This window comes from Arachis stenosperma, chromosome 7 (assembly GCF_014773155.1).
Source record: "Arachis stenosperma cultivar V10309 chromosome 7, arast.V10309.gnm1.PFL2, whole genome shotgun sequence".
Lineage (NCBI taxonomy): Eukaryota > Viridiplantae > Streptophyta > Magnoliopsida > Fabales > Fabaceae > Arachis > Arachis stenosperma.
Genome location: NC_080383.1, coordinates 1,001,876 through 1,022,882, shown reverse-complemented (window position 1 = coordinate 1,022,882; position 21,007 = coordinate 1,001,876). Strand labels below are relative to the sequence as shown.

The 21,007-nt window shown below is 34.3% G+C and overlaps 1 protein-coding gene across 2 annotated transcripts; it reads left to right on the top strand.

Annotated features, from left to right (window-relative positions):
* Positions 1 to 11,602: 11,602 nt before the first annotated feature.
* Positions 11,603 to 20,900, top strand: LOC130940658 (disease resistance protein SUMM2-like). 2 transcript variants are annotated; one of them, XM_057868863.1, is made up of 7 exons: positions 11,603 to 11,792; positions 12,187 to 12,339; positions 15,319 to 18,275; positions 18,405 to 19,122; positions 19,220 to 19,377; positions 19,611 to 19,742; positions 19,921 to 20,900. In XM_057868863.1, exons 3-7 carry the CDS (start codon positions 15,339 to 15,341, stop codon positions 20,659 to 20,661), a joined length of 4,686 nt encoding a protein of 1,561 aa, XP_057724846.1. In that variant the 5' UTR covers positions 11,603 to 11,792; positions 12,187 to 12,339; positions 15,319 to 15,338; the 3' UTR covers positions 20,662 to 20,900. The 2 variants fall into 2 exon arrangements, with proteins under 2 accessions (XP_057724846.1, XP_057724848.1); XM_057868865.1 differs by lacking the exon at positions 12,187 to 12,339.
* Positions 20,901 to 21,007: the final 107 nt, after the last annotated feature.

The window sequence follows — 21,007 nt, the reverse complement described above, 5'->3', positions numbered from 1 at the left end:
GATAAAAAGATTAAACCAAAGTAAAAGAACCCCAGAATGACAATAAAACTAAGCTGTATGTAGATAACAGAGGCGGGAACCCGGTTCATCTCAAAATAGTAGGTCAAGGATCTTCTCATTGACTTAGAGGCAATGGCGCAAAAACTGAGAAAAAGGAATGATACAGCAGCAAAGAGAATTGCACTTACCACTGTTTTCACAGTGGCTTGGCATTTGGAATCAAAGACGGAGTCGTTCGGCGACACAGCTGCTGCAAATGTGAAACCGACGAAGATGGAGTCGATCAGCGCCACGGTGATCTGAAAAAGATCATCCAAGATCAGAATCAATTTCAGTATCTGTTCTAACTCCATTTGTATTGTTAAAGAGAGGTGAATGTTTTTGTATTGTTAACGAGAGGTGAACGAGAGGAGAGGGAAGAAAGCAGTATTTATAGAGAAAACTTTTCCACCGACTCCACCGACAGCGCCACCCCCTCCCAAAAAAGAAAGGAAAAACTTTATAGGAAGGGAGACGGAAACAGAAAAACGAAGCTCAAATGTGAAATTTCTTAGTGAACAAGCTTCTTTTTTTTTTCCTTCCAAAAAAAGTTGTGATCAACCGAAGTAATTACTGATGAGAGTCATTTATTAATCTCAAAGATATCAGGTAGGAAAACTATCACATGTTTATCGATAAATATTGGAATACTAGTGCATCTACCCGTGCATCGCACGGGAATGGCACAGAAATAATAAAAAAACATTAGATATATCATATATGTTAATTAAAACTAAAAAGCATAAAATTAGTATTCAATTAATTTAAATAATAAAAATTATTAACTAATATATATAATAATTAATTTTTACATTACATAAAATTTTTTTATGATAATTTGATTTACGTAATTTTATAATGATAGATAGATCCTTAAAAATAAAAAATACTAAGATTTTATGTTCTTTTTAAATGTATCTTATATTATTCTCAGCCAATTTATTATTGCTTTTAAGTTCCAAGTATTTAGTTTCAAATTTTTTATAACCTGAACTTTATTATTAATTATAAACAAAATTATAGTAATGTAAATTATTCCTTCATTTTTAAAATTTTTAACAATAGAATGATCTATGTTAACTAAATACTCCATTGCTGAGTGCTAACTTGCATATTCATTGGACGGCCACACTCTTGCCAATGGTGTGTTTCTCATCTCCCTCCTTTTTTTCTCCTTTTTGGTATTATCTTTCAGATAGTGAACAATCTAAAAATACAAGTCTGTGAATCATTTCTTATGAGAGAATCATATGTTGCTGCCTCAGGTTACAATATTGTACAACACTTACACATGAATTTCACAAATATTCTTCCATGTATTAAGAACTCATTATGATGTAAGCTTAAGTATTGACAAGTTTTTTACAATTAAATATTCATTTATTTGAGGATTTCTACGAGGTACACGTATTTAAAAAAAATAAAAAAACATGGAGAGAGAATCAATTAGCAGATATCAGGAAAAAATAAATTTAAAATACCCTCCAATATGAAAGAAACATATAGTTTCAGAATTTAAAATAACATCCCATAACTCAGTATCACACTTCTAAATTATAATTTATCTGCATTACACCACTTTTCTTATCATATTTAAATAAAAAAATTCTTACTTCTTCTAGTGTAGGAGATATAATAGACAAAGTTAGCTTCAAAGTGAAAGAGGATACTAAGCACCAATATAAAACCGGTTAACACAACGAGAAGCGGGGGATCATTCGAGCAAGAGATCAATCCCAGACGAATCTGGATCATATTGATCATTGACATTGATAAAAAGATTAAACCAAAGTAAAAGAACCCCAGAATGACAATAAAACTAAGCTGTATGTAGATAACAGAGGCGGGAACCCGGTTCATCTCAGAATAGTAAGTCAAGGATCTTCTCATTGACTTAGAGGCAATGGCGCAAAAACTGAGAAAAAGGAATGATACAGCAGCAAAGAGAATTACATTTACCACTTTTTTCACAGTGGCTTGGCATTTGGAATCAAAGACGGAGTTGTCCGGCGACACGACTGTTGCAAATGTGAAACCGACGAAGATGGAGTCGATCTGCGCCACGGTGATCTTAAAAAGATAATCCAAGATCAGAATCAATTTCAGTATCTGTTCTAACTCCATTTGTATTGTTAACGAGAGGTGAACGAGAGGGGCGGGAAGAAAGCAGTATTTATAGAAAAAACTTTTCCACCGACTCCACCGACTGCCCACCCCCTCCCAAAAAAGAAAGGAAAAACTTTATAGGAAGGGAGATCGAAACAGGGAAACAAAGCTCAAATGTGGAATTTCTTAGTGAACAAGTTGCTTTTTTTTTTCCTTCCAAAAAAGTTGTGAACAACCGAAATAATGACCGATGAGAGTCATTCATTAATCTCAAAGATATCAGGTAGGAAAATTATCACATGTTTATCGATAAATATTGGAATACTAGTGCATTTACCCGTGCATCATGTAAGGTCCCACATCGGTTGGGGAGGGAAACGAAGCATGCTTTATAAGGGTGTGGATACCTCTCCCTAGCATGACGCGTTTTGACGAGTAAGTGTGGGGGGCTTTGGCTAGCATCCCTATCCTCAAAGGTAAAACAGTGAGGCCTTGTGTGCTAAAGTGAACAATATTGTGCTAGCGGGTGGTCTGGGCTGTTACAGATGGTATCAGAGCCAGAACCCGAATCGATGTGCCAGCGAGGATGCTGGCCTCCCTAGCATGAGGCCTTGTGTGCCAAAGCGGCATGAGGCCTTGTGTGCCAAAGCGGACAATATCATACTAGCGGGTGGTCTGGGCTGTTACAGATGGTATCAGAGCTAGAACCCGAATCGATGTGCCAACGAAGGCGCTGGGCTCCCCTAGGAGGGTGGATTGTAAGGTCCCACATCGGTTGGGAAGGGGAAAGAAGCATGCCTTATAAGGGTGTGGATACCTCTTCCTAGCATGATGTTGACGAGTGAGTGTGGGGGGCTTCGGCTAGCATCCCTATCATCAAAGGCAAAACCGTGAGGCCTTGTGTGCCAAAGAAGACAACATCGTGCTAGCGGGTGATCTGGACTGTTACACATCGCACGGGAATGGCACAAAAATAATTAAAAAAATATTAGATATATCATATATGTTAATTAAAACTAAAAAGCATAAAATTAGTATTCAATTAATTTAAATAATAAAATTATTAACTAATATATAATAATTAATTTTTACATTACATAAAATATTTTTATAATAATTTGATTTGCGTAATTTTATAATGATAGATAGATCCTTATAAATTAAAAAATACTAAGATTTTATGTTCTTTTTAAATGTATCTTATATTATTCTCAGCCAATTTATTATTGCTTTTAAGTTCCAAGTATTTAGTTTCAAATTTTTTATAACCTGAACTTTATTATTAATTATAAACAAAATTATAGTAATGTAAATTATTCCTTCATTTTTAAAATTTTTAACAATAGAATGATCTATGTTAACTAAATACTCCATTGCTGAGTGCTAACTTGCATATTCATTGGACGGCCACACTCTTGCCAATGGTGTGTTTCTCATCTCCCTCCTTTTTTTCTCCTTTTTGGTATTATCTTTCAGATAGTGAACAATCTAAAAATACAAGTCTGTGAATCATTTCTTATGAGAGAATCATATGTTGCTGCCTCAGGTTACAATATTGTACAACACTTACACATGAATTTCACAAATATTCTTCCATGTATTAAGAACTCATTATGATGTAAGCTTAAGTATTGACAAGTTTTTTACAATTAAATGTTCATTTCTTTGAGGATTTCTACGAGGTACAAGTATTTAAAAAAAACACGGAGAGAGAATCAATTAACAGATAACAGGAAAAAACTAATTTAAAATACTCTCCCATATGAAAGAAACATATGATTTCAGAATTTAAAATAATATCTCATAACTCAGTATCACACTTCTAAATTATAATTTATCTGCATTACACCACTTTTCTTATCATATTTAAATAAAAAATCCCAACTTCTTCTAGTCAAGGAGATATAATAGACAAAGTTAGCGCCAAAGTGAAAGAGGATACTAAGCACCAATATAAAATCGGTTAACACAACGAGAAGCGGGGGATCATTCGAGCAAGAGATCAATCCCAGATGAATCTGGACCATATTGATCATTGACACTGATAAAAAGATTAAACCAAAGTAAAAAAACCCCAGAATGACAATAAAACTAAGCTGTATGTAGATAACAAAGGCGGAAACCCGGTTCATCTCAGAATAGTAAGTCAATGATCTTCTCATTGACTTAGAGGCAATGGCGCAAAAACTGAGAAAAAGGAATGATACAGTAGCAAAGAAAATTGCACTTACCACTGTTTTCACAATGGCTTGGCATTTGGAATCAAAGACGGAGTCGACCGGCAACACAGCTGCTGCAAATGTGAAATCGACGAAGATGGAGTCGATCAGTGCTACGGTGATCTTAAAAAGATCATCCAAGATCAGAATCAATTTCAGTATCTGTTCTAACTCCATTTGTATTGTTAACGAGAGGTGAACGAGAGGGGAGGAAGAAAGCAGTATTTATAGAGAAAACTTTTCCACCGACTCCACCGACTGCGCCACCCCCTCCCAAAAAAGAAAGAAAAAATTTATAGGAAGGGAGACGGAAACAGAGAAACGAAGCTCAAATATAAAATTTCTTAGTGAACAAGCTGCTTTTTTACCAAGCTGCTTTTTTTTCTTTCCAAAAAAAGTTGTGAACAACCGAAGTAATGATCGATGAGAGTCATTCATTAATCTCAAAGATATCATGTAGGAAAATTATCACATGTTTATCGATAAATATTGGAATACTAGTGTATCTACCCATGCATCGTACGGGAATGGCACAAAAATAATAAAAAAATATTAGATTTATCATATATGTTAATTAAAACTAAAAAGCATGAAATTAGTATTCAATTAATTTAAATAATAAAAATTATTAACTAATATATATAATAATTAATGTTTACATTACATAAAATATTTTTTATAATAATTTTATTTACGTAATTTTATAATTATAGATAAATCCTTAAAAATAAAAAATACTAAGATTTTATGTTTTTTTAAATGTATCTTATATTATTTTCAGCCAATTTATTATTACTTTTAAGTTCCATGTATTTAGTTTCAAATTTTGTATAACCTGAACTTTATTATTAATTATAAAAAAAATTTTAGTAATGTAAATTATTCCTTTATTTTTAAAATTTTTAACAATAGAATGATCTATGTTAACTAAATGCTTCATTGCTGAGTGCTAACTTGCATATTCATTGGACGGCCACACTCTTGCTAATGGTGTGTTTCTCATCCCCTTCCTCCTTTTTTTCTCCTTTTTGGTGTTATCTTTCAGATAGTGAACAATCCAAAAATACAAGTCTGTGAACCATTTCTTATCAGAGAATCATATGTTGCTGCCTCAGGTTACAACATTGTACAATACTTACACATGCATTTCACAAATATTCTTCCATGTATCAAGAACTCATTATGATGTAAGCTTAAGTATTGACAAGTTTTTTACAATTAAATGTTCATTTATTTGAGAATTTCTACGAGGTACGAGTATTTAAAAAAAACACGGAGAGAGAATCAATTAGTAGATAACAGGAAAAAACTAATTTAAAATACCCTCCAATATGAAAGAAACATATGGTTTCAGAATTTAAAATAACATCGCATAACTCAGTATCACACTTCTAAATTATAATTTATCTGCATTATACCACTTTTCTTATCATATTTAAATAAAAAATCCCTACTTCTTCTAGTCTAGGAGATATAATAGAGAAAGTTAGCGCCAAAGTGAAAGAGGATACTAAGCACCAATATAAAACCGGTTAACACAACGAGAAGCGGGGGGTCATTCGAGCAGGAGATCAATCACCGACGAATCTGGACCATATTGATCATTGACACTGATAAAAAGATTAAACCAAAGTATTAAATCACTCTTTCACCTTAGCCCATGACAACAATAAAAACGTCTCACAACCGACAAATTCAGCCCAACAGAATACACAAATTCAATTATAATTTTAGTCTTTTATCTTATCTTATAGTTATCTTTATCTTTATCTCTATCTTATCTTTATCTTATCTTTATTTACTTTTATCTTTCATAGGCCAATGCTCTCTATATACTTAGTTTTACATTCATAGTGAACAATTCAATCAATTAACAATCAATAAAATTTCTTCATCTTTTCTTTTCTTTCATTATTATTCTTTCACAATTTTATTATCTTTGCGTACTCTTTCCGTTTTATTATGGTATCAGAGCTACTATTGAGCTCTGCTGACATCCATTGATCAAGGAGAAAGGGCACACCAGCAACTTAATCCAGAGCCTCTTTTGGACCTTTCGTCAGCCCAACACTTTTCTTTCATGGTACTTCCTTTCAATGAAGAAGCTCGTCCTTCAAACCAACTTGAGCCTTTGTCAAGTTCAACTACTCATTATCTTTATTCTTTCAATACTTTTTCTACTGTTAACAATTCTTCAAATCGAGATTCATTCTTGAATACTTGGATCATTGATTCTAGTGCCACAGATCACATTGCATCAAATTTGTCTTGGTTTATTTCTTACACACAAATTTCTCCTATTATTGTTCATTTACCAAATGGTTCTCAAACTACTGTATCTTATAAAGGCATCGTTCAATTTTCACCATCCTTGATTTCTCACGATGTTCTTTATTTACCTCATTTCAACTTTAATATTATCTCTGTTTCAAAAATTACTTCAGCACTCACATGTGAACTCACTTTTTCATCTTCTTCTTGCACTTTACCGAGCAACAATTTGGGGACGATTGATTTGGCCAGAATGAGAGAGGGATTATATGTCCTTGAACCCAATTTTGGTAAAAATTCATCCACTACACACTCCATAAATTCCATTCAATCTCCACCCATTACATCTTCCAATATATGGCATTTTCGTTTAGGACACCTTTCTGGGCAAAGACTTAATCATTTACATAAACAATTTCCTTTTATCTTTATGGATCATGATAAGGCTTGTGACATTTGTCATCTTTCTTAGCAAAAGAAACTTTCATTTTCTCAAAGTTTTAACAAAGCCAATGCAAGTTTTGATTTATTACATTTTGATATTTGGGGTCCGTTTCGACAAAATTCTATTCATAATCATAAATATTTTTTTACTATTGTTGATGATTTTAGCCGCTTTACATGGGTTACTTTATTAAAATCAAAAGGAGAAGTACAAAATCAAATAAAAAATTTTGTTACTTTAATTAAAACACAATTCAACTCCAAAGTCAAAACTATTCGTTCTGATAATGGACCAGAATTTATTTTACCTGATTTTTATGCTTCAAAGGGCATTATTCATCAACGTAGTTGTGTTGAAACTCCTCAACAAAATGGAAGGGTAAAACGCAAGCATCAACATATTTTAAATATAGCTCGTGCTCTTATGTTTCTATCTAATTTACCATCATCTTTTTGGTCTTATGCTGTTAGACATACTGTTTATTTACTTAACAGAGTTTCATCATCCGCAATTAATTTTAAAACACCATTTGAGATTTTATTCAATCATCCACCAAATTATCATGACCTTAAAGTTTTTGGATGCTTATGTTTTGTTTCTACCCTAATGGCAAATAGATCAAAATTTGATCCAAGAGCCAAAAAGGCTATATTTATTGGCTTTCAAAATGATTTTAAAGGATATATTGTTTATGTTTTAGAAGATAAAAGAATTGAGATTTCTAGAAACGTGATTTTTTATGAAATGATCTTGTCCTTAGTCACAAAAAATGCCCAATTCCATACACTCAGCCCAACTTTGCCAAACACACCTTCTCAAAAACAAGATCTAGTTAGTCTTCCAGTTGAATCCTCACCTATACCCATTGACCCAACTCCACCTAGTTCTTTATTTTCTCCAACAACCTCTCCTTCTTTCTCACTATCGTTACCTAACAAAGTTGAACCCATGACCACCGAATCACTTTCAACACAGACACCCATATTTCCTTTCGCACTAGACACCAGTCCACCATCACCTTCTCATCCCTTGTCACCTTTTTCACCACCTGAGCAACCCCATCCTCGTCATTCCGACCGGCCTCACCGACCTCCAGCATATCTCTCTGATTACTTGTGTAATTTCTCTCTCGTCTCTACAAATCAATCTCCCTCAAAGTGCAAGTATCCTTTATCTTCAGTCATGTATTTTTCTTCTCTTTCATCTTCACATAAAAGTTTCTTTTATCTCTACATTCTGACGTTGAGCCAAAGTCCTTTAAGGACGCCAATCAACACTCTAATTGGCGTAGTGCTATGAAAGATGAGTTGGATGCTCTTGAGCTGAACAAAACTTGGTGTCTTGTTGATTGCCCTGCAGGGGTTAAGCTGGTTGGCTGTAAATGGATCTATCGCATCAAACGCAAGCCTGATGATTCAGTTGATCGATATAAAGCACGCCTTGTGGCTAAAGGGTTCACTCAAACTGAAGGTGTTGATTTCTTGGAAACTTTCTCCCCTGTTGTCAAGCCTGCCACCATCAGATTAGTTTTGGCATTGGCCTCTATGAAGCGTTAGTCCATACATCATTTGGATGTCAATAATGCTTTCTTACATGGGGATCTTTCCGAGGATATTTATATGACTCTGCCACCCGGATTTACATCTCCTCAACCGAATCAATGCTGTAAGCTACTAAAGTCACTATATGGTTTACGACAATCTAGTCGTGTGTGGTATGACAAACTTTCTCATCTTTTGCTATCTCATGGATATCAGCATACCTCATCTGATTATAGCCTATTTGTTAAATTCATTGGTGATCAAATTTCTATCCTTTTAGTCTATGTTGACGACATTGTTCTCACTGGTAATTCCATTTCTGAATTTGCTGCCATTAAGTCTATTTTGCACCAACACTTCCGAATTAAAGACTTGGGCCCATTAAAATATTTTTTGAGTATTGAGGTTGCTCAATCAGAGAAGGAAATTTGCTTATCTCAGAGAAAATATTGTCTTGATCTTTTGGAGAATTTTGGTTTATTAGGTGCTAAACCTGCCTCTGTTCCAATGGATAGTACCACAAGACTATATCAAGACAAAAGTTCCTTGTTATCTGACCCTTTTGTATATCGCCGTTTGGTTGGCCGTCTTATCTATCTCACCACTACTCGACCGGACATCATGTATGTCACTCAACAATTAAGTCAATTCATGGCATCTCCTACTGAATCTCATCTTCAAGCTGCCAAGCATGTGTTACGATATCTGAAAACTAGTCCCGACAAAGGATTTTTCTTTCCAAGGGAATCAGAAATTCAGCTTCTTGACTTCAGTGACTCTGATTGGGCCGGATGTCCTGACACTCGGCGATCTTTAACAAGTTATTGTTTCTTCTTAGGCAGTTCTTTAGTCTCTTGGAAGACCAAGAAATAAACCACCGTTGCCCGCTCATCCACGGAAGCAGAATATCGTGCACTTGCCAACACAACTTGTGAACTTTAATGGATACTAAATGTGTTACAATTTTTACGCATCTCTTCTATCCGCCCACCAGTTTTATATTGTGATAATCAGAGTGCTCTTGATATTGCTGCTAACCCGATTTTTCATGAACAGACCAAACATTTAGAGGTTGATTGTCACTTGGTTCGACAAAAACCTCAAGCTAGAGTGATGAAACTTCTCCCAATTGCCTCTTCTGAGCAACTAACCGACATCTTCACCAAGCCTTTGTCTCCTCAACCCTTCCATATTAATCTAAATAAGCTTAGTATTCTTGACATCTTTCATCCTCCAGCTTGTGGGGGCGTATTAAATCACTCTTGCACCTTAGCCCATGACAACAATAAAGACGTCTCACGACCCACAAATTCAGCCCAACAAAATACACAAATTCAATTATAATTTTAGTCTTTATCTTATCTTATAGTTATCTTTATCTTTATCTCTATCTTATCTTTATCTTATCATTATTTACTTTTATCTTTCATAGGCCAATGCTCTATATATACTTAGTTTTACATTCATAGTGAACAATTCAATCAATCAATAATCAATAAAATTTCTTCATCTTTTCTTTTCTTTTATTATTATTCTTTCACAATTTTATTATCTTTGCCTACTCTTTCCGTTTTATTACAAAGTAAAAGAACCCCAGAATGATAATAAAACTAAGCTGTATGTAGATAACAGAGGCGGGAACCCGGTTCATCTCAGAATAGTAAGTCAAGGATCTTCTCATTGACTTAGAGGCAATGGCGCAAAAACTGAGAAAAAGGAATGATACAGCAGCAAAGAGAATTGCACTTACCACTGTTTTTACAGTGACTTGACATTTGGAATCAAAGACGGAGTCGTCCGGCGACACGGCTGTTGCAAATGTGAAACCGACGAAGATGGAGTCGATCAGTACCACGGTGATCTTAAAAAGATCATCCAAGATCAGAATCAATTTCAGTATCTGTTCTAACTCCATTTGTATTGTTAACGAGAGGTGAATGTTTTTGTATTGTTAACAAAAGGTGAACGAGAGGGGAAGGAAGAAAGCAGTATTTATAGAGAAAACTTTTTCACCGACTGCGCCACCCCCTCACAAAAAAGAAAGGAAAAACTTTATAGGAAAGGAGACGGAAACAGAGAAACGAAGCTCAAATGTGGAATTTCTTAGTGAACAAGCTACTTTTATATCAAGCTGCTTTTTTTTCCTTCCAAAAAAAGTTGTGAACAATCGAAGTAATGACCGATGAGAGTCATTCATTAATCTCAAAGATATCAGGTAGGAAAATTATCACATGTTTATCGATAAATATTGGAATATTAGTGCATCTACCCGTGCATCACACGGAAATGACACAAAAATAATAAAAAAAATATTAGATATATCATATATGTTAATTAAAACTAAAAAGCATAAAATTAGTATTCAATTAATTTAAGTAATAAAAATTATTAACTAATATATATAATAATTAATTTTTACATTACATAAAATATTTTTTATAATAATTTGATTTACGTAATTTTATAATGATAGATAGATCCTTAAAAATAAAAAAATACTAAGATTTTATGTTCTTTTTAAATGTATCTTATATTATTCTTAGCCAATTTATTATTGCTTTTAAATTCCAAATATTTAGTTTCAAATTTTGTATAACTTGAACTTTATTATTAAATATAAAAGAAATTATAGTAATGTAAATTATTCCTTCATTTTTAAAATTTTTAACAATAGAATGATCTACGATTAATTAAATATTCCATTGCTGAGTGCTAACTTGTATATTCATTGGACGGCCACACTCTTGCCATTGGTATGTTTCTCATCCCCCTCCTCCTTTTTTTCTTTTTTTTAGTGTTATCTTACAGACAGTAAACAATCCAAAAACACAAGTCTATGAACCATTTCCGATGGGCCTAAGTTCATATTTCAAGTGAACTCGTCCAAAAACAAATCATAAAAAGACAAGAATCATGCCATGACAATGATAAAACGTTAAGGTTGCATTTGGTCAAGGATAAGATAATGCGTGGAAGTAACATTAATTAGGTAAACATAGTCATATACAGACCAAGACTTGTCAAAGTCGTCGACTTAGGCTGCTTTTGTTTGTTTTATTAACTGTAACTGACCTTGAGTGAGAATTTCTATGGCTGCTGCCTTGCATGTTGGAAGAGAAATGATTGTTGTCAGCTCAAGCGTGTGTCTTCAAAGCGCATGCAGAAACCCAGGTTCTTATAACACAATTAGCTTTTTGTTCGGTTTTCTTTACCAACTTTACCGTTATGTACTATGAAAATGGTGTATATCATTGGTTTATGCTTAAAATGTCCTTGGATTTGAGTTTCTTAAGTAGAATTTTAATGCCTTTGACATTGCCATGTTGAAATCCATGGTAATTGTAAGAGAGCAAGATATACTTGAGTTAAAAAGCTACCAAGTGAATATCAGTACTTAATAATGAGAAGATTATTAGTAATACAAGTCACTATTATAATTTATGAACCTTATGTAGACAAATATAAGAGTGGACCAACTTGTATTAATAGCTAACTACCTAACTAAACTAATTCATGACATCTCTAATAATTAGTGTCATAGTATTCCAAATATATCTGTGCACAGTGATATGGTTTTCATGAACATGGAAAAGCTTATTGCAAGGAAGTGATCAAAGACTGAGGACTACCATATTCTCTGATTGTTTGAGATTGGAGCAACGGGAACACTGAACTACTTGGAAGTGTTAATTTTGTGTTGGAAAGTCAACTAAACAAGGTAAGTTTAACACAAACTAAGTTACTTCATGTTTTTTTAGCATATAGGGAGCTAAGCCAGAGTTTTTTTGTATATAAACTAAAACCAGAATTCTTATGTAATGATCAAAGACTAGTTAATAAGGTGTAAAGACATATTTAGATCTTTATTTTCAAATATGTTAATAGAGCTTTCAAATTGAAAAATAAAAATGTGAGAAGCTGAAGAAGCTGATGCTCTTTAGGGCATTGAGGAGTAATATTTGGGGGGTTGCACTTTAGCATACTAAGTTCTCAATATTTTAGATTTAATTGTTACACTGTGTCCCACTTGGTCAAATACCAATGAGGCATTAACCACGGGTCTTTTTAGAGGATGAAATTTTTATTTTGTAACATTAATCTCTATTTCTAGACACCGAGATGTAGTAGTAGTGATTGCTTGTTGGGTTAAGTTTCTTGTTGCCATAGGAAGTGTAACTCTTTGTTAAGAGGCTCAGGGCAGATTTGTCATTTGATGATAGCTCTGCCTACTTTGTAACTCTACTTCTGGCCACTATTTACTGGCAAAGAATTCATTCAATGAAATGAAGGCTGAAATCAAATTTAAATGCAACTTCTTCAGAGACAATGTTATTGAGGGGAAAAAATTGAGGAGGTAGAAAATTTCGGTGTTGTAACCCTCTTGACAGAACTGAAGGTGAATCCAATGGTCAAGTTATGAATTCTTTCGTCTAAAGTGTAAAAATTGGTAGTGAAAAATTAGAGGTAATTACTATTAAATTTGCAACTTTTATTAACTTAAGAATTTCATCCTATTATGTAATAGCATAGTTAAAATATATAATTCTCAAGCTAAATGCTCCATCGCTGAGTGCTAACTTACATATTCATTGGACGGCCACAAATTAAAGCAACACTCTTGCCAATGGTGTGTTTCTCATCCCCCTCTTTTTTTTTTCTCCTTTTTGGTGTTATCTTCCAGATAGTAAACAATCCAAAAGTGGTTATTTTGTATTTAGATTTTTAGTTCTAAAAGTGCTTATTGGTTTTGAAAATTGCACGAGACATTAATATTATTACTTTTCATAAGTCAAAAGTTCAAAAAAATTACTTTTGAAGCTTTCCAAACGAGCCCTAATAGCAACTTATAAATAAATTATTTTGTGTTTAGATTTTTAGTTATAAAAGTATTTATTTTAAAGTTTTAGCATTTGGATAAATAACTCAAAAAATACAATTTTTTTTACACAAGAAAATAAAAATTAAAATAACGATCATAATTGAATGTTTACATAACCTAATCACTAAGATCACAATCGTTTAGGCAATTGATTCTTTATTTGCTCTCTTATTAGTTCCATTTTTTAGACAATTGGTTCTTACCACGTAATATCATTAAAAATTGGTTCTTCTACTTCACCTTCACCCATAACGGTGTTCTTGTATGTGGTGAATAGTAATAAAATTTTAATTTATAATAATCTTGATGACAATGCCAAAGAAATTATTGTGTAGTTAGTGTTTGCTATTTTATTGTGTATGATATGGTAGGTGAACATAAAAAACAAATATAAAATGTGTGTAAATGTATATTTTGTTGTTTTTTTATTTATTTTTTTTACTCCTATTAGCCTCCTTCTTTATTAGGGTCAAGAACTTGTTATAACAAACTATAAAAATAATAACAAGCTATATAAAAATAAAATCACATGTGAAAATAATAAAATTAAAACTGAGATTTCATACCACACACAATTAAATACAAATTTAATAATAAAAATAGAGTGGTAAAATGATAAAAAAAAAATAACTGGAAGAAAGATATGCAGTAGGTGGTTTGTTTTAAAATGGTGGTGGAGGGTCAATACTACAGCAGATGAATCATTACGTGAAAATGGTGGTGAAATGACACTGTTTCTAAGAGATGAAACTTTATGTCAAAATGGTGGTAGAGGACCAGTATTTCCAACAGAAACAGAAAACATTTTCAAAGAGCCAAATTTTTTTTGTTTTGAAGTCAATTTTTTTCAGGAAAGTGATAGAATGACTTATCGAAAATAAGAAGTCATATATTTCTACTTCTTCAAAAAGCCGTGAATTAACTTTTCGAGAAGTTAAAAGCTTTTTTTTTTAAATGATGCCAAACACGCGTATTATTAACTATAACTGATCTTTGAGTGAGAATTTCTATGGCTGCTGTCTGCTGCCTTGCATGTTGGAAGATAAGTTAAAAGGCCACCAAGTGATAGAATTTTAATGCCTTTGACATTGCCATGTTGAAATCCGTGGTAATTGTAAGAGAGCAAGAAATACTTGAGTTAAAAGGCTACCAAGTGAATATCAGTACTTAATAATGAGAAGATTATTAATAAAAAGTCATTGTTATGGTTTATGAACCATATATAAGAGTAGACCAACTTGTAATTAATAGATAGCTAACTACCTAACTAACTAATTCATGACATCTCTAATAATTAGTGTCATAGTATTCCAAATATTCTATGCACAGTGATATGGTTTTCATGAACATCGAAAAGCTTATTACAAGGAAGTGATCAAAGACTGAGGATTACCATATTCTCTAATTGTTGCTTGAGATTGGAGCAACGGGAACACTGAACTACTTGGAAGTGTTAATTTTGTGTTGGAAAGTCAACTAAACAAAGTAGGTTTAACACAAACTAAGTTACATCATGTTTTTTTAGCATATAGGGAGCTAAGACAGGGTGTGTTTTTGTATATAAACTAAAACCAGAATTCTTATGTAATGATCAAAGACTAGTTAATAAGGTGTAAAGACATATTTAGATCTTTATTTTCAAATATGTTAATAGAGCTTTCAAATGAAAAAAAAAAATGTGAGAAGCTGAATGCACTTATGCTAATGTGTATTTTTGAGGAAAACAAAAAATGATATTTTCTAGCACATCATTCACCTTTCAATATTGTGTGTAGTTGCTACATCACATGACAAGTTCATCTCTTGTGCTTAAGTCAGGTTGCATTAGCTGAGTCTTGATGGATTGCATTATTGGTTTTGCCTCTTCCATTGCAAGAGATTTGGCATGTGGTGCAGTTGATGAATTGCGCTATCCCTGTTGCTTCAACAATTTTGTCGACGACATTCAACGAAAGGAAGATGCATTGATAAGAACAAGGAATGGTGTAAAAAACCGTGTTAAACATGCAAAGAAACAAGCAATAAAGAATACTGAAGTTTTTGATGCATGGTTAGAGGGATCCAGCCCTCTCAAAAACAATGTAGAGGATCTGCTCAAAAAAGCAAGAACAAACAAGAGCTGTTGTTTTGGACTTTGTCCAAATTGGATTTGGAGATACCATCTTGCCAAGAAATTATCAAAGGAAAAACAGGAAATTGAAAAGTGTATTGAAGAAGGTAAAGAGTATATGCAATTTGAACGTGTAGCTTCGCTGCCGCCCACTCTACATCTCTCTGCAGCAAAACGTTTGAAATTTGATAGTATGCAATATCCTTATGAGCAACTTATGGAAGCACTTAAAGATGACAAGGTTACTACTATTGGATTGTATGGCATGGGAGGTTGTGGTAAAACCACCATGGCATTGGAACTTATGAGGACTGCAGAAACTGAGCATCTTTTTGATAAGGTGCTTTTTGTGCCTGTGTCAAGTAAGGTCGAAGTTCGAAAAATCCAAGATAAGATTGCTAGTATGCTACAGTTTGAGTTTCCAGAAGATGGAGATAGGGAGAGAGCCCAACGTTTGAGCCAGAGACTAACTCTTGATGATGAGAGTACCCTTGTGATCTTGGATGATGTGTGGCAATTGCTTGATTTTGGTGAAATAGGAATACCTTCGGGTGAGGATCATGGAAACTGCAAGGTTCTGATAACCACACGATCCGGAACAGTATGTGGTTTGATGGATTGCCAAAGAATAATTCACTTAGCAACTTTAACTGATGAAGAAGCATGGTTTCTTTTTCAAAAGCAAGCAAACATATCTCTAGACATGGATAATAATCTAAAGCAATTGGGAAGACTGATATCAGATGAATGTAAAGGGTTGCCTGTTGCTATTGCTGCCATGGCAGGGACTTTGAAAGGCAAGGCCGAAGATGATTGGAGGGTTGCATTAGACAGACTAAGAAGATCAATTCCAGTGAATATCGAAAAAGGTTTGCAAAATCCTTACAATTGCCTGCGAGTAAGCTATAATAATTTGGACACTGAAGAAGCCAAGTCACTTTTCTTGTTGTGTTCTGTGTTCCCTGAAGATTTTAACATCCCAGTGGAAACTTTAATCAGAATTGCAATAGGGTTGGGCATAGTTGGAGAAGTTAGATCACTTGAAGGGGCAAGGAACGAAGTGAGTGCAGCGAAGAATATGCTAATAAGTTCTTGTTTGTTGTCATTGTCACACGACAATGATGATGGAGAATGTGTCAAAATGCATGATTTAGTTCGCAATATAGCCCTCTGGATTGCAAAGGAAGAGAATAAGGTGGTGAAGTGTGCCTTGGAAAAGGATGTGACTTTTGAATCCAATTCCATAAAATATTTGTGGTGTAAGGAAGTTCCAATTGATTTGGATTGTTCTAGTATTGAATTTCTCTGCATAAAAACAGATCTGCACATTTCAGATGAAATTTTTGAAAGAATGGAAAGCCTCAAAGTTTTGTCTCTATGCTGGGAAGGTACTCACCGAAGAGCACTATCAATCGCCTCGTTCAAATCGCTGTTGAACCTTCGCTGTCTGTTCTTAGAATGGTGGGAATTAGGTGATATCTCATCTATAGGCTGCATGAAGAAACTTGAAAGTCTTACATTGTGTCTTTGTTCATTCTTTGAATTACCTGATGTTGTAACTACACAATTGACAAACTTGAGATTGCTACATTTGTCAAAGTGTGACATTGAAACTGATCCTTTAGGAGTGATTGGAAGACAACAACTGTTGGAAGAACTGTACTTCTATGATTATGAATGGGGTTTTGATATTGGAGAACATGCAGAGTTCTTAAAAAAATTTAGTGTCCCTCAAGCATTGCGGAGGTATCAGATAAAGTTAGGACCTGAATTCGAAGATTATGAGAAAGAAATTCTCAGTGGTCATAGAACTTTAGTTCTTAGTTATTTTGATACATCAAATGCAGCAGTTGTGGATTTGGCCAAAAAAGCAGATGTTCTGCTCCTAGCAAATATCAAAGCAGGTGGAAAAAACATCATCCCTGACATATTTCAAATAGAAAGTGGAGGAGCTATGAATTACAGGTGGATTGAGCTTTGGTTACGTGATTCTGAGACGATAGAATGTTTGGTAGATACTCGCAGCCATTATAAACAAGTAGGAGCTCTCTTTTCCGAGTTGCGCAAACTGGCAATCGAACGTATGGAGCACTTAGCAGCATTATACCATGGTATGCCTCCGGTTGGCCTTTTCAAGAACTTAGAGCAACTATATATCTACAAATGTCCAGTTTTAACATGTCTCTTCGTTTGTGCGGTTGCTCGAAATTTGATACAGCTGGAAAAACTAGAGATAGTGTCTTGTGATGGACTGAAATACATAATGGCAGATGATGACACAGAGGTAAAGGAGATTAACAGAGAAGATGACATTTTGGTGTTCTCAAAATTGAAGCAGCTTCGAATCAATGGGTGCTCGATGCTGGAATATACAATTCCAGTAACCTTTGCTCAAAGCCTTGTACAGTTGGAGTCTCTGGAAATTTCCAGATGTGGTGAGTTGAAACAAGTGTTTGGACAAAGCATGCACCAAGGTCACAATCAAACTGAACCTGATATTGAGCTTCTTGCTCTTGAAAAGCTTCAACTTACTTCCAACTCGAATATGGTTAGCATTTTCCCCCAACATTGTTCTGCAACATTGCCATCTCTGTATGAGTTTTATCTGTGGGATTGTCCAAAGTTTGATGTAGCTGTCAATTCATCCAAGGCTAATCGTTGGAAGGTAGGATTAACATGTCATTAAGAGTAATCTGCCATTACCTGTGAATTTATTAATTCATTTCCTTTCCTTGTTAGTTATACTTTTTCTTTTTCTTTTCCGCACTTTCACATTTATATTTCATGATTACAGGACGTTAGGATCATTGAGAAGGAGTTCCTGACTTCAAAATCTCTAGTGATAAACAACTCCAACATGGAAAGTATTTTTAACCTTGATCGGGTGGATACGCATGGACAACCAATCACCTTGAGTTTGCAACACCTACGAGTGCTTTATCTATGTCGAATGAAGTATATCTGTGTTGGTCTGGAAAACTCCTTTGCCTTTCAACATCTCAAGAAATTAGAAATATATGGATGTGAAAAGGTTGAGGTAATCTTTCCTGTTTCTGCTCTGCGATACCTACCCGAATTGGAGCGACTAGAGATAACAGAATGCCAAGCCTTAAAGCAAATCATTGAAGAGGATGTGGAGAGTAAAAGGAGTTTGAATCGTTTTCATCGGCAGCCATGCTTCCCGAAACTAGCTGCACTTTTTGTCAACAATTGTCACAACTTAAAACGTCTGTTTTGTGTGTCTGTATCAAATGATCTTCCTAATCTAAAGTTGCTCATCATATGGGGTGCCAGTGAGCTAGAAGAACTGATCAGCGACGAGATCGGGAAGGCGAAAGTTGAGCTACCAAAGCTTAAGCTTGCAGTGCTAACCTATCTATCCAGTCTTTGCCAAGAGATTGAATTGCCCAGTCTAATGCTTCGTGTTGTCCATGATTGTCCAAAACTCTCTTTGACTTCATCATTTCCTACGCTTGAGGAGTTTGAAGGAAAACTTTCTGAATTGAACAAAGGTAAGTATTCTTCTCCAATACATACTTTGTTATGCATCTTTTTGCCACCAAGAGGTTCATTATCTGATAGAGCCCTGATATAACTTCTTTTTGGAAGATTTGGAAATTGATGAGTTTTATAGGTGGAAGTTAGTCAAGATGGTAGGTGAAATTATTAAATCAGATAGCAGAGTTGAGGATCCTACTAAGGAAGTCACTACATACTTTCCAGTTGGCGCTGAAGATGAAACCAGAAGCACTATGGAAATTCATCAGGTATACAATGAAACACAACTTGAAGTGAATAATTGGTGTAGAATGATATCAAGAAACATTAACATATTTAATGTAATTTGTGATGCTAACTGTAACTGACCTTGTAAGTGAATAATTGATGTAGAAATGATATGAAGAAACACTGAACATATTATTTTAATGTAAATTTTGATACTAACTGTAACTGACCTTGTTTCGTATATTTACGTTGCGTTTGTTTTGGTTTTGAATAGAGTATTAAGAGAGACATTGGAGAAGGAGCTGCTTCACATAATGGCAAGACAGTAACCCTCTCAAATCATTCACAATCAGCTAGACCAAAGTCAGGCCAGTTAGTTAATTCTCGGCATAAATCATATTCACATGTAAGTTCATTTTATGCAAATTTGATGTTGAATATTCTTGTTCAACTTGTTTTGATTTATATTTATCAAATTTTTAGTGAATATGTTGTTGCAATAATACGAAAGTTGCTGCCTAGCAAATTGACGAGACTAACGCTGATGCTTTTTTCTGTTACTCTTTTCTTCTTATTCTTCACAGCCAACAAATAAAAATAATGACAATCGTCCTGTAATTGTTAGAGATTCCGAGTATGATGTTCCCATCAGTTTCGTCCAAATAGGGGAAGAAGACAACAATGACCGAAAAATTGCACCTTCTGTTTCTGTTCTCGCAGAAAAACATCCTGTCACCGAAGAAAATTTGGTGGAGAAGGTCGTTGCCGACATAGAAGAATCTCTAAAGATGCCTCTGAAGGACATAGCTAGTTCTGAGGCTAACTGTCTTCGCCTTCTAACTGCTCTTAAATTCTTGTCTCACCTTCCTCTAGAAGATGAGACTCTATCAAGTGGACTTAAAGCAGTCATAGACTCCTTACACCAAGAATTTCCAAGCATTCTATGGTCCTTTAAACAAGCCTTTGCTGCCACGCATAGATTTGCAGTGCTTGAAGAAAAGAAGAGATGCATTATGGAAGAGCCGAGTTATCAAAACGAGAAAGCCTATGAGATGGAAGAAACTGTGAAGAAAGGAATCATTAGGCTGGGGAAAGAAATAGAGGACTGTGAAGCTGAACCGTCATCTCTTGAAGAGGAAAAGAAGCAATGCATTTTCGAAAGTACAAGGGTGAAAAAGGAATCTGAGAGTGTGAGGAAAGACATTCCCCAAATGGTGGAATATCAAAGAAAAGCTAAGCAGCAATTATTTGAGGTCAATTATAAATGGTCAGCTTTGTGTAGTCAATTTCAGCTTAACCACATGGTTGCCAGAAGACCCTCTTAAGGATTCTTCATGATCGTTTATTTCTGCTTTTATTTTCTTTGTGAATTTTCCAAATGTATATTCCTCCTTTATTACTGTACTTAGTATCTTTTTTTTTTTTTATAACTACTGATTTGGTGTAATGCTTGTTGTTTGAGGTCAAGTACACTTCCCAATGGTTTGAATAATCCAAAACTTTCACTTGTAATGGTCTTCCACTTCCTGTTAAAAATGAATGTCTTCTTTTTCAAGAAGAAACACTTGCATAGTGCCAGAAATTTTGTTGCTTATAACACAGTTAATAATGTCTTTGTATGCATAATAACTCCATTCCAGCACCATGATTAATTGCAGAAATTAAACTCAA